The sequence below is a fragment of the Phycodurus eques genome, chromosome 6 (assembly GCF_024500275.1).
Source record: "Phycodurus eques isolate BA_2022a chromosome 6, UOR_Pequ_1.1, whole genome shotgun sequence".
NCBI classification, from domain to species: Eukaryota; Metazoa; Chordata; class Actinopteri; order Syngnathiformes; family Syngnathidae; genus Phycodurus; species Phycodurus eques.
The window spans coordinates 9,684,558-9,697,211 of record NC_084530.1 but is presented as its reverse complement, the minus strand read 5'-3'; the positions used below and the strand labels follow the sequence as shown (position 1 = coordinate 9,697,211).

At 41.0% G+C, this 12,654-nt stretch overlaps 1 protein-coding gene across 1 annotated transcript in view; it reads left to right on the top strand.

The window, feature by feature from the left end:
* The window catches only part of smc3 (structural maintenance of chromosomes 3), a 41,059-nt gene continuing 28,405 nt past the window's right edge, over nucleotides 1-12,654 (top strand). Inside the window, exons 1-11 of the mRNA XM_061678571.1 lie at nucleotides 1-191; nucleotides 588-663; nucleotides 1,032-1,070; nucleotides 1,157-1,224; nucleotides 1,310-1,381; nucleotides 5,677-5,756; nucleotides 5,848-5,926; nucleotides 7,961-8,078; nucleotides 10,128-10,303; nucleotides 10,490-10,570; nucleotides 11,049-11,213. Of these exons, the coding sequence (XP_061534555.1) occupies nucleotides 177-191; nucleotides 588-663; nucleotides 1,032-1,070; nucleotides 1,157-1,224; nucleotides 1,310-1,381; nucleotides 5,677-5,756; nucleotides 5,848-5,926; nucleotides 7,961-8,078; nucleotides 10,128-10,303; nucleotides 10,490-10,570; nucleotides 11,049-11,213 (969 nt within the window). The 5' untranslated portion in view covers nucleotides 1-176. The remainder of the gene's footprint in view (nucleotides 192-587; nucleotides 664-1,031; nucleotides 1,071-1,156; nucleotides 1,225-1,309; nucleotides 1,382-5,676; nucleotides 5,757-5,847; nucleotides 5,927-7,960; nucleotides 8,079-10,127; nucleotides 10,304-10,489; nucleotides 10,571-11,048; nucleotides 11,214-12,654) is intronic.

Genomic DNA, 12,654 nt, shown 5'->3' with positions numbered 1-12,654 from the left:
TTCCGTGTTTTCCTCCACTGCGGAATGGCTCACCGGTTTTAAATGCGAAAAAAAAAAAAAACCCCGATAAAATATTCCAACAAGTGTGGGCTTTTACTTACCTGCTATCTCCATTGACCTGGAGCTGATCGGTTAGCTCCTGATTCAGACAAGGAGACGCCCGAAATAGACTTCAGATGTACATCAAACAGGTAAGCTAAGGACACCAGTGTGTCCCTGTTGCTTCCTTACTGGGCCGAGTGGGCTAGCATCACTGTTACTTGCTTGAATGAAGGCAGATCATAAGTCGCGGTTTTAGTGCAAAACCTTGTTTCGTTTAAGATAACGGAGTTCAGACAGGCCGCATTGAGCATGTTGTGAATGGCCGTCACGTTAAGGTTAACGAGAGCGCCATAGAAAATGCTGCTTTGAATTGCCCGCCCCCTTTAGAAGATGTTTGGCTAAAGTTAGCTGAAGCGTCAAGCCATAACTATTATAGTCTACTCACTTGAGTAAATAGTTATTGTCCGGCACATTTACACGGTAAACGCAATGCATTTGAAAGTTTGGTGCCCTCTTATAAAGATACATTGACGGTTCTTGTGCAGGTTATCATCCAGGGGTTCCGAAGTTACAGGGACCAGACTGTGGTAGACCCGTTTAGTCCCAAGCACAATGTCATCGGTGGGTACTGGGTCACTTGAAGCACCTCCTCCTGCTATATGCTGTATGTTTTGTTATTTGGATGAAGACTCCCACATTCGTTTACTAGAACAGTCTTTCCCAACATTAGACATTAGACAAATCTTGAATAATCTCAAATACTCATAAATGTATTACTCAGTGTGAAATCTGTATCTATTTGTTTGAACATTATATACTGCTATATCATTGTTCTGCCTGTCACTATACGTCACTGGCATAGATAGATGAACAGTTATGGGATTTGTAGGAAATGGATAATAATGTTCAGACCAATTAAGTTAAATTAAGCACACCTGATGATTTCTCATGACACATTGATTTATTTTATTTTTTCCTCTCTTTCACAGTTGGGCGAAATGGATCAGGAAAAAGTAACTTTTTCTATGGTAAGTGGGCGGCTTAGAATAGCAGCGTACATCCATGATTTTATTAGAAGCGAGGTAAGGGTCATTGTTTATTTCCTCCTCCCTAGCCATTCAGTTTGTGCTCAGTGATGAGTTTAGCCACCTCCGACCTGAGCAGCGCCTGGCCTTGCTCCATGTAAGTACCTTCAAGGGTAGCATCAGTCATCATAAGACTTATTTTTTATCATGCAAACATACATTTTCCCCTTCTGTTTTTGTAGGAGGGAACTGGTCCTCGTGTTATTTCTGCATTTGTGGAGATTATATTTGACAATTCTGACAACCGGCTGCCGGTAAGACTGACACCGATATTTTATTCATCACAAAGTTGAACACGCTTGGTAATTTTTACTAGACTTTATACCAATCTGATAAAATCAGTTGATGATTTCGTCGTAACGTCTAAATTTGCAAATCTGGGAATTAAGACATTATTGCTGACACAATCTTGTTTGCACCGAAGACATTGCGCGCTGCTGTCTTGTACTGTATGTTTGAATCCGAAAGCTAGTTTATTTTTTTAGAACGTTCGCGTTTTGTGACTATGTAGCTCAGGGCCTCGGGCCTTCCCGTGGCTGCGGCTAGTGTGGCTATACAGCGGTGCTTATAAAATGCATTTTGAAATTCAACCTGATGCTCTAAATTGACTCTGAGGGTGCGCGTTCCCATAGTGCTCTGAGTTTCCGAACGGTGTGGGGTCTAGCAGCATTTAAATGTAGGATTTAAATTTAAATAGATTGTGGTGGTGCTCAGAGCCAAAAAGGTGAGAATAGTGTCCATGTCACATGAATGAAGAGATGAAAGTTTATGTAGTGACCTTTAGGTAGGAGCTGAGCTCATTTGTGTATGATTATCATCAGGTAGATAATATAATCACTCCTCTACCGCTATTGGATGTGAATTATGAAACGTTAGTCTATGTGCATTATGTAAAACTTTTACATTACTAGAACCACACGGTAAACCACCAAACAGAAATGTCATTAAAAGTGTCAAAGTTGTTTAATTGAATTAAATGTGGCCAAGTACAAGGATACCCTGGATGAAAACCTTCTCCAGAGGGCTCAGGACCTCAGACTGGGCCGAAGGGTCACCTTCCAACAATACCATGACTCTTACGCACACAGCTAAAATAACGGAGTGGCTTCAGAACAACTCCGTGACTGTTCGTGAATGGCCCAGCCAGAGCCCTGACTTAAACCCAATTACGCATCTCTGGAAAGACCTGAAAATGGCTGTCCGCCAATGTTCACTATCCAACCTGACAGAACTGGAGAGGATCTGCAAGGAGGAATGGCAGATGATCCCCAAATCCATCCATCCATCCATCCATCCATTTTCTACCGCTTATCCGAGGTCGGGTCGCGGGGGCAGTAGCTATAGCAGGGACGCCCAGACTTCCCTCTCCCCAACCACTTCATTCAGCTCTTCTGGGGGATCCCGAGGCCTTCCCAGGTCAGCCGAAAGACGTAGTCTCTCCAGCGTGTCCTGGGTCGTCCCTGGAGTCTCCTCCCGGTGGGATGTGCCCGGAACACCTCACCAGGGAGGCGTCCGGGAGGCATCCGAATCAAATGCCCCAGCCACCTCATCTGGCTCCTCTCGATGTGGAGGAGCAGCGGCTCTACTCTGAGATCCTCCCGGATGACCGAGCTTCTCACCCTATCTCTAAGGGAGAGTCCGGACTCCCTGCGGAGGAAACTCATTTCGGCCGCTTGTATCAAGGATCTTGTTCTTTCGGTCACGACCCACAGCTCGTTACCATATGTGAGTGTAGGAACATAGATCGACGGGTAAATTGAGAGCTTTGCCTTTCAGCTTAGCTCCTTCTTTACCACAATGGACCGATACAAAGTCCCCATCACTGCAGACGCTGCACCGATCCGCCTGTCGATCTCTCGTTCCATTCTTCCCTCACTCCTGAACAAGACCCCAAGATACTTGAACTCCACCACTTGGGACAGGATCTCATCCCCGACCCGGAGAGGGCACGCCACCCTTTTCCGACTGAGGACCATGGTCTCAGATTTGGAGGTGCTGATTCTCATCCTAGCCGCTTCACACTCGGCTGCAAACTGCTCCAGTGAGAGTTGGAGATCACGGCTTGATGAAGCCAACAGAACCCCAAATCCAGGTGTGAAAAACTTGTTGCATCATTCCCCAAAAGACTCATGGCTGTATTAGCGCAAAAGCTTCTACTAAATACTGGACAAAGGGTCTGAATACTTATGGCTGTGTGATATTTCAGTTTTTTTTTAAATAAATCTGCAAAAACGTCAACAATTCTGTTTTGTCTGTCAGTATTGGGTGTTTTGTGTACATTAATGAGGTAAAACATGAATTTAAATTATTTTAGCAAATGGCTGCAGTATAAAAAAAGTGAAAAATTTAAGGGGTCTGCATACTTTCCGTACCCACTGTATCTATCCAGATAAGAAATAGTTTTTTTTATTGAAATACTTTTATTTATTATAAAATATTCGGTAAGTGTTCGTTTAACTTCAATCCCTCCCTACCCCAAAACCCCCGGCCAGCCACCGGATACCCACTACCACAAATAGATTCCGGTCTTGTGGGAAAACTGTTCATTGTCTGGCTTATTAACAAGACTCTTCTCTGTGACGTGTCAAATTTACAAGACATTCTCTCTCTCTCTCCCCCCCCCCCCATCTATCTCTATGCAGTACCGTATTTTCCGTACCATAAGGCGCAGTCTCAATTTACGGGGTCTATATCTGTACTTAAGCCACACATAAGGCGCACCGTATTATTCGTATTATATTCAAATAACATGAAACAGGTTATACTTACCAGAAGATGTATTTTTTTTTTCAAGTTGTGGACATAGTTTCATGGCCCATTGCACACTACTGTATACTGGTAGAACTGGTTGAATTCTTCGGAAAGGCTATTGCATGGTATAAGGGTGCTTGGTGTTTATATAGTGGCTGTAGCATATATTGGTTTTGGATAAAAGTGTAATTAATTTTGGAAAAGATACGCAAAAGATATGCAAGCAGCGTTCGCTTCCGGCCGGTGTCGTTCGACGTATGTTTTAACGTTACAATAAAAAAAAATTGTCTCCAAAAGAGGCACCACGTCTCTTTTTATGTGTAAACCTTAGGGAAAGGGGATGAAAAACCTCGATCAATCTCAGTAATTTAGAAGGTTGCTACTCTTCATTTGAATACCATTCTTTTTTCTTTAGTAGCCTGCTGATCCTCTGTCTCACAATTTAGACCACCCCAACATTCCACCTTTTTTATCAGTGTGTTTTCAGAATTACTATCAGTCATCCACACCACCTATTATAGGGTTTTAATAACTGGTGATTTTAATGTCCACATCGATAACACATCGGATAAATTGTCCAAAGATTATTATTTTTTCAACCTTTTAAGATGGATGGATTTTAACCAGTACGGAGGTGGTTTCAAAAATAAATTAATTAATTAATTTTAAAAAACCGCTGCTGCCTGGGAGCTCCGTGACCAGACGTGCATGACTCATTTTTATGCTGAGACAAGCTTTATCGCGATTGGCCGGTTAAGTCCAAATGTGTACCTTCGTCCAAATGTATACCTTCTACCGTTTATACTGCCCACCCTGATGTCAAATCACTTTTTCTTTTTCTTTTTTATCAATAAAACATCTGAAAATAAGTTATTTGTAAATCTGGAGTACAAAAGTAAAAAATATGGCAGTTGTGTATAAACACTGAAAAGGTAAATTGCATGTAAACATCTTTCCTCTTAAAAAATGCAATTTAAAAAAAAAAAAAAAGTAAAAATTGTGTTCATATGGAGTACAAAAGTTAAAACATGATGATAGCGCTTTATTGAAAAAGTTAAATGCATGTATACTTAAACAATATTTCTTTCCTTATTAGAGTTACTATTATTATTTGCAGGGTATTTAAGTGTTACCTAATTCATTAGCATGTTTGTGAGAGAAGCCAGTACCGGTATTTTTTTCGTCAAACCCCATTCATTTATTGCGTCTATCAACAAGTTCACTATATTGCTCCTCCCCGTGTGGCTTCTGTGGAGGGGTCTCTAGTCTGCAGAACATTTGACACAAATTTGCACTCGTTAGAAATTACATGAGAAGTGATGGTTAGGTAGGGATCAGTTGCTCTTTCTGCCGACTTCAATGATTCCAAAACGGCTGTCTTAACTCCGTGTACGGTTACGGGATAGCGACTTCTGGTGTGTTTTCGTGTTGGAATTGTGTATTGTGGTAGGAGTGTCTTTTACCCATTTCTGTGTTCTAAATTTACAGGGGAATCCAAAATGACCCCAAACGTCACATTTTAAAGTAGAAGTTGCTTGCTTTACACTGCTGCTGCTGCAGCCGATTGTTTGCTTGAGTAGCCATTGTTATTGGCTTCTCTCCATACAACGCAAACCACACACACAGCGCCTCACAGAAGCCAGGAGGTGAATCGAATTGCGCTAAGAAGAATTGCAATGGATTGCTGAATCGATATTTTTACCCACCCGTACAAGATACGGCAAAATTTTATTGCAGTAGTCTGACAAATTTGTCTTGTAGTCTGCTTCAGCATAAGTATGATTGTGTGTCCCTCCAGATTGACAAAGAGGAAGTCTCCCTTCGTCGTGTGATCGGTGCAAAGAAGGACCAGTATTTCTTGGACAAGAAAATGGTGACGTAAGTGTTTCTGTCCTTGTAATCACAGGAAATATTTGCCCCACTGAGATTCATGTGATCACATGTTTGGTGGTGTTTGTGATTGGTGCAGTAAGAATGATGTCATGAACCTTCTGGAAAGTGCTGGCTTCTCCCGCTGTAACCCTTACTACATTGTCAAGCAGGGCAAGGTAAGAAAGAAATTAAAAGGTTTCGAAATAATCCGATTTTTTGCAAAGCATTTATTGCTATACAAAATTATTTATTTTTTAATGTATTTATGGGAGTTTATCAAAACGCTGTTTTGGGTAATAATTTGAATAAGTTCCACTAAGTACTAAATTAGCGGCACGGTGGTCGACTGGTTAGAGCGTCTGCCTCACAGTTCTGAGGACCGGGGTTCAATCCTCCACCCCGCCTGTGTGGAGTTTACATGGTTTCCCCGTGCCTGCGTGGGTTTTCTCCGGGCCCTCTGGTTTTCTCCCACATTCCAAAAACATGCATGGTAGGTTGCTTGAAGACTCTAGATTGCCCATAGGTGTGAATGTGAGTACGAATGGTTGTTTGTTTATATGTGCCCCGCGATTGGCTGGCAACCAGTGTGAGGATAAGTGGCTCAGAAAATGGATGGAAGTACTAAATTACTGTCTAATTTTATGCTTTTTCTACGCTACATTTTAAACTCCTTACTCCATATATAGAGGAATATTTTGACCTTTTGAACAAGTAATGTTACGTATAGAGAGAATTTATGCCTTGTGGGAAAGCAAAAATCCTTTTGTAGCAACCCTGTATATCGTTCATGAGTCTGTGGTTTCCGATTGTTCGGGGAGCCCTGAAGGTAACAGGATGTGTGTAAGGGAAGCTAGGAAGATGGACGTTGAGGAAAAGCACAATTGGCTAACGCGCTCATAGATATCTTCTACCGTAATTTCTCGTGTATAATACGCTCTCGAGGATAAAGCGAATCTCCAAAGTGCGCACCGTCGATTTGCTGCTATCCATCCGCTCAAAACATTAAGTAGTGTTTGTATTTTATTAGCTTTTTCCAAGAATGATTCTGCTCTGTATGCATGCACTAACGTAATAGTTTTTTTTCCCATCCTTTGTCGGGACGGTCCATGCCTAATGTAAAAAAATTTAAAAGTATATATTTGGACATTTCTATCTATGCCCACTTCAGCCTCTGAAAATATCAGCACAAAATCCAAAATATTTAGGATTTAATGTATTTTATATCAATATGGGCCTCCTGTCTGGGCAGTCCATGCTTCATGTAATAACGCCAAATGAAAGTGTACACCTTTTGCACAACCCCTAGGTGGCAGTATCCATTTATACAATGTGAAAGATTATTATTATTTTTTTATTTTATTTTTCCTTATACCTATGTATAATGCGCACTATTGACTTGATTTTCTTTGGGCGGGAAATGCACATTATACACGAAAAATTACAGTATAGCTCTATGACTGCGCTAGTAATGTTCTTCCCCATCGGCCTTCGTTGGTGATAACATCACGGTGCCGTGGACGCGATGATTAGTGACTTATAATGCGTTGACACCGGACGCAAAGAGAGCGTTCACCTCCGAGGCTCAGTAGCCGGGGGACCTAATAAAATAGTGTGTACCAAGTATTCACCGGTGGTAGTACCCGGAAAGCAGCGAGGTTGGGGGACTGTTCAATGTGGACGCGACGTTGGTTTGTTTTTACAATACAGTGTTTATTTCATTGAATTAATTTAGGAAATTTGTAATCAGTGTTACGGCCGGAACGAGTCGGCGTTCAATGATTTCCATAACAAAATATGGACGTTACCTGACATTTGACAGCTCTGCACCAATCAGAGATAGCTTTTCTGTTCATCTCTGCCTGCCACGCAATCCATGGTCTTTTCTTAGAGTTACGATAACTAAAAAGTTTAATCTTTGTTTTGAAAGCTGCTGACTGCTAAGAAAAAGGTTTTACATACTGACAACTTTAAAAATATGCATTACATATTGTAGCGATGGGAATTGAGGAATCCATCCCCAAAGACCTAATTTTATGTCACATTTTGCGATGTGATACATTTCGTCCCTGGATGCTCTGAACTCAACTTTATTCAACGCATCATAAATGATTTCCACTATCATGTTGAAGTCACATTAATAAGTCACAATAGTGCGATATATATATAATTTATTGGTAGGGAAATCTTAAATATTTTTACGTTTTATGCAGATCAACCAAATGGCCACAGCACCTGATTCTCAGCGTCTGAAGCTGCTGAGAGAGGTGGCAGGAACAAGAGTGTATGATGAACGCAAAGAGGAGAGTATTTCGCTCATGAAGGAAACAGGTTGGTTCTAAGCCATTCTTTTATTTTATGATTATTTTTTCCCAATATAGGCAGCATGTAGCGCTAGTGGTTAGCATGTCTGCCTCACAGTTTGGAAACGCATCTCCGGTTTCTTCCTGTGGGGAGTTTAGATGTTCTCGATGTGCTTGTGTGGGTTCTCTATGGGCAGCCGGCCACTCTGGCCTCCTCTCACATTCTAAAAATGTGCATTATAAATTAATTGAAGATGCTAAATTATCCATAGGTGTGATTATGAGTATGAATGGTTGATTATCTAAAAGTGCCCTGCAGTTGACTGGCCACCAGTGTTTAGCCCACCTCTTGCCCAAAGTCAGCAGGGATCAGCTCCAGCTAACCAGTGACAGTAATAAGTACAAGCACTGGGGAGAAAAAAAACCAACAACTGTTAAACGTTCATCAATATTTTACTGGAATACTTTCATGTTGCCTTGACTTATTAAATACACGCAAATAACTGCTTATATTGGTATGTGCAATGGTCAAAACAAAACGTTAGACTTGCAACGAAAATCTGTGTTTGTTGCCCACCAGTGAGCTCGAATTGAAAAGCAGCACAAGGCATCAAACAGGATATTATGCACCGTCATGAGTAACGAAGCGTAATTCCCTCACATTGAGATCAAAATCCTTCTTTTCCACAGCTCTAAACATGTAAATATGATGTAAAGTCAACCCTACTTTTATCTACACTTACTACAGGTACATCTAAAAAACATTATAATAGTGTGAAAACCTTAATTTAGTTAGGTAGTTCAATACAAAAATCTAAACTTATTGAGATGCTCTGCAGACACTCAGAGAGAATTATTTCATGATTTTTCATTGATCATTTTACACTTTACATCAGTCCATCTTGGATGAGCTCGGGCCCAGAGAAGCCGGCGGCGTTTCTGGGTGTTGTTGATAAATGGCTTTTGCTTTGCATAGTAGAGTTTCAAGTTGCACTTACGGATGTAGCGCCAAACTGTATTTACTGACATTGGTTTTCTGTTATGTGTTACTGAGCCCATGTGGTGATATCCTTTACACATTGATGTCGGTTTTTGATGCAGTGCCGCCTGAGGGATCGAAGGTCACGGGCATTCAATGTTGGTTTTCGGCCTTGCCGCTTACTTGCAGTGATTTCTCCAGATTCTCTGGACCATTTGATGATATGGACCGTATATGATGAAATTCCTAAATTCCTTGCAATTGTACATTGAGGAACATTGTCCTTAAACTGTTTGACTATTTTCTCACGCACTTGTTCCCAAAGAGGGGAACCTCGCCCCATCTTTGCTTGTGAATGACTGAGCAAATCAGGGAAGCTCCTTTTATACCCAATCATGGCACCCACCTGTTCCCAATTTGCCTGTTCACCTGTGGCATGTTCCAAACAGGTGTTTGATGAGCATTCCTCAACTTTCTCAGTCTTTTTTGCCCCCTGTCCCAGATTTTTTGGAACGTGTTGCAGTCATAAAATTCGAAGTTAATGATTATTTGCTACAAACAATCAAGTTTATCGGTTTGAACATTAAATATACTGTCTTTGTAGTGTGTTCAATTATATATAGGTTGAACGTGATTCGCAAATCATTGTATTCTGTTTTTATTTATGTTTAACACAACGTGCCAACTTCATTGGAATTGGGGTTGTACATAACAAACAAGAAACAATGGAAATTATTTTCAATGTAGAAGTTAGGCAGGAAGTGTTTACTGTATGTATATAATGTATGAGTACTGAAATGAATGAAGTTTTCTACAATATTCTAATTTATTGATATGTACCTGTACAGTTTAATGATGTCATGCCAGCGCAGCGCCCTCATTTGTTCTCAGATCTATCTTTGCCGATTTGGCAAAACTAGCCTGTCACCACCAGCTGCAGAACATAACCGGTGAATTACAGCATGCTAATATTTCAATAAGTTCACTTCTGTTTGACTTGTTCTATTAGGCTGTATATTGGATATTGAACAATACAATTCCGTTAATGTGTAATTATAAAAAAAGTAGTATGATAATAATGACGCATTTGTTCATCAGAGGGAAAGAGGGAGAAGATCAATGAGCTGTTGAAGTACATCGAGGAGCGTCTGCATACTCTGGAGGATGAGAAAGAGGAGCTGGCTCAGTACCAGAAATGGGACAAAATGAGAAGAGCACTTGAGTACACCATCTACAACCAGGAGCTCAATGAAACCCGCGCCAAATTGGACGAGGTAATGCGTCAAAAGTTTACTGAATGTGTTCTTTTAAAGATGTTATGTCAAAGCACTTTTCATTGTTGTGCAACTCATTGTGTAAGTAATTCTAGGGGTAGTCGTAATTAGTCGAAATTGTAATATAAGAAAGTGGCATTTACATCACACATTTCGCTTCATTTATTTTGTGTGTATTTTTTTCAGCTGTCCTCCAAGAGAGAAACGTGTGGTGACAAATCCCGACAGTTACGTGATGCTCAGCAAGATGCCAGAGACAAAGTTGAGGTAAAAACAACATACAAACTACCTAAAACCTAGGAAAATATTAGAACAAAATTGAAACAGGAAATAAAAAGTAGACGGCCTGTTTTTGAGAAAAGCTGCATTTGGTGTTATGGTGCCATCTGTACTACTACTGTGGTTGGTACTAAAACAGAAAAGTACAGTAGATTGGTTATTTTGATATCGGTAACTTTTAATACCACGTTAGACTTTTGGCAATGTGGCTGAAGCAGCTAATACTCACACTCCTGCAATCGGCTGGTGATGCACTGATAACAAAGGCTTTATTGTGCTCGCACAATGTTCTAAGTAGTTGTTGACATTACACAAAAACAGGTACTGGTAAATCTAATAATAAACGCACAGAGAAGATGGAAGAAGCTAAAATGTTCTGACATTTTGCATGCCAGCTATATATAAAGTCCAGAAGATGCACTCCTGAATGAATCGAATCACCTTTTTCTTTCCTGCCCTCATGTAGGAGACGGAGCGAGTTGTGCGGGAATTGAAATCCAAGATCTCTGCCATGAAGGAGGAGAGAGAGCAATTGTCGGCTGAGCGCCAGGAACAGATTAAACAGAGGACCAAACTAGAGCTGAAGGCCAAGGACCTGCAGGATGAGCTGGCAGGCAACAGTGAACAGAGGGTATGGAAGCCTCCCATCTGCGTCACTGCTTACAAGCAACACTTTTCCTTCCTTTGCATCACTGCATGTATCCCCCCTACAATCATTGCTACCACGTGCACAATTTTTATTTTGAAGTAACTCACAGAGGTCTTAGTCTCATCAGACCAGAGAATCTTATTTTTCACCATCTTGGAATCGTTCAGGTGTTTTCTTTTTAGCGAACTCCATGCAGGCTTTCATGTTTCTTGCACTGATGAGAGGCTTCCGTCGAACTACTCTGCCATAAAGCCCTGACGGGTGGAGGACTGCAGTGATGGTTGACTTTCTTGAACTTTCGCCCATGTCCCGACTGAATCTCTGGAGCTCAGCCACAGTGATCTTTGGGTTCTTCTTTACCTCTCTCACCAAGGCTCTTCTCCCCCAATTGCTCAGTTTGGCCAGACGGCCAGCTCTACGAATGGTTCTGATCGTCGTCTTCCATGTCAGGATTATGGACGCCACTGTGCTCTTAGGAACCTTAAGTGCAGCAGAAATGTTTTTGTAACCTTGGCCACATCTGTGCCTTGCCACAATTGTGTCTCTGAGCTCTTGAGAGAGTTCCTTTGACCTCATGATTCTCATTTGCTCTGACATGCACTGTGAGCTGTAAGGTTTTATATAGACAGGGGTGTGGCTTTCCTAATCAAGTCCAATCAATATAATCAAACACAGCTGGACTCCAATGAAGGTGTAGAACCATCTTAAGGATGATCAGAAGAATTGGACAGCACCCGAGTTAAATATGAGTGTCAGAGCAAAGGGTCTGAATACCTATGGCTATGTGATGTTTCAGTTTTTCTTTTTTAATCAGCAAAAATTTTAACAATTAGGTTTTCTGTCCATATGGGGTGCTGTGTGTACAATTCCAATGAAGTTGGGAGGTTGTGTTAATCATAAATAAAAACAGAATACAATGATTTGCAAATCATGTTCAACCTATATTTAATTGAATACACTACAAATACAAAATATTTCATGTTCAAAACTGATAAACTGTATTGTTTTTAGCAAATAATCATTAACTTAGAATTTTATGGGTGCAACACGTTCCAAAAAAGCTGGGACAGGTGGCAAAAACGACTGAGAAAGTTGAGGAATGCTCATCAAACACCTGTTTGTAACATCCCACAGGTGAACAGGCTAATTGGGAAGAGGTGGGTGCCATGATTGGGTATAAATGGAGCTTCCGTGAATTGCTCAGTCATTCACAAGCAAAGATGGGGCGAGGTTCACCTCTTTGTGAACAAGTGCGGGAGAAAATAGTCCAACAGTTTAAGGACAATGTTCCTCAACATACAATTGCGAGAAATTTAGGGATTTCATCATCTACGGTCCATAATATTAAAAGGTTCAGAGAATCTGGAGAAATCACTGCATGTAAGTGGCAAGGCCGAAAACCAACATTGACTGCCCGTGACCT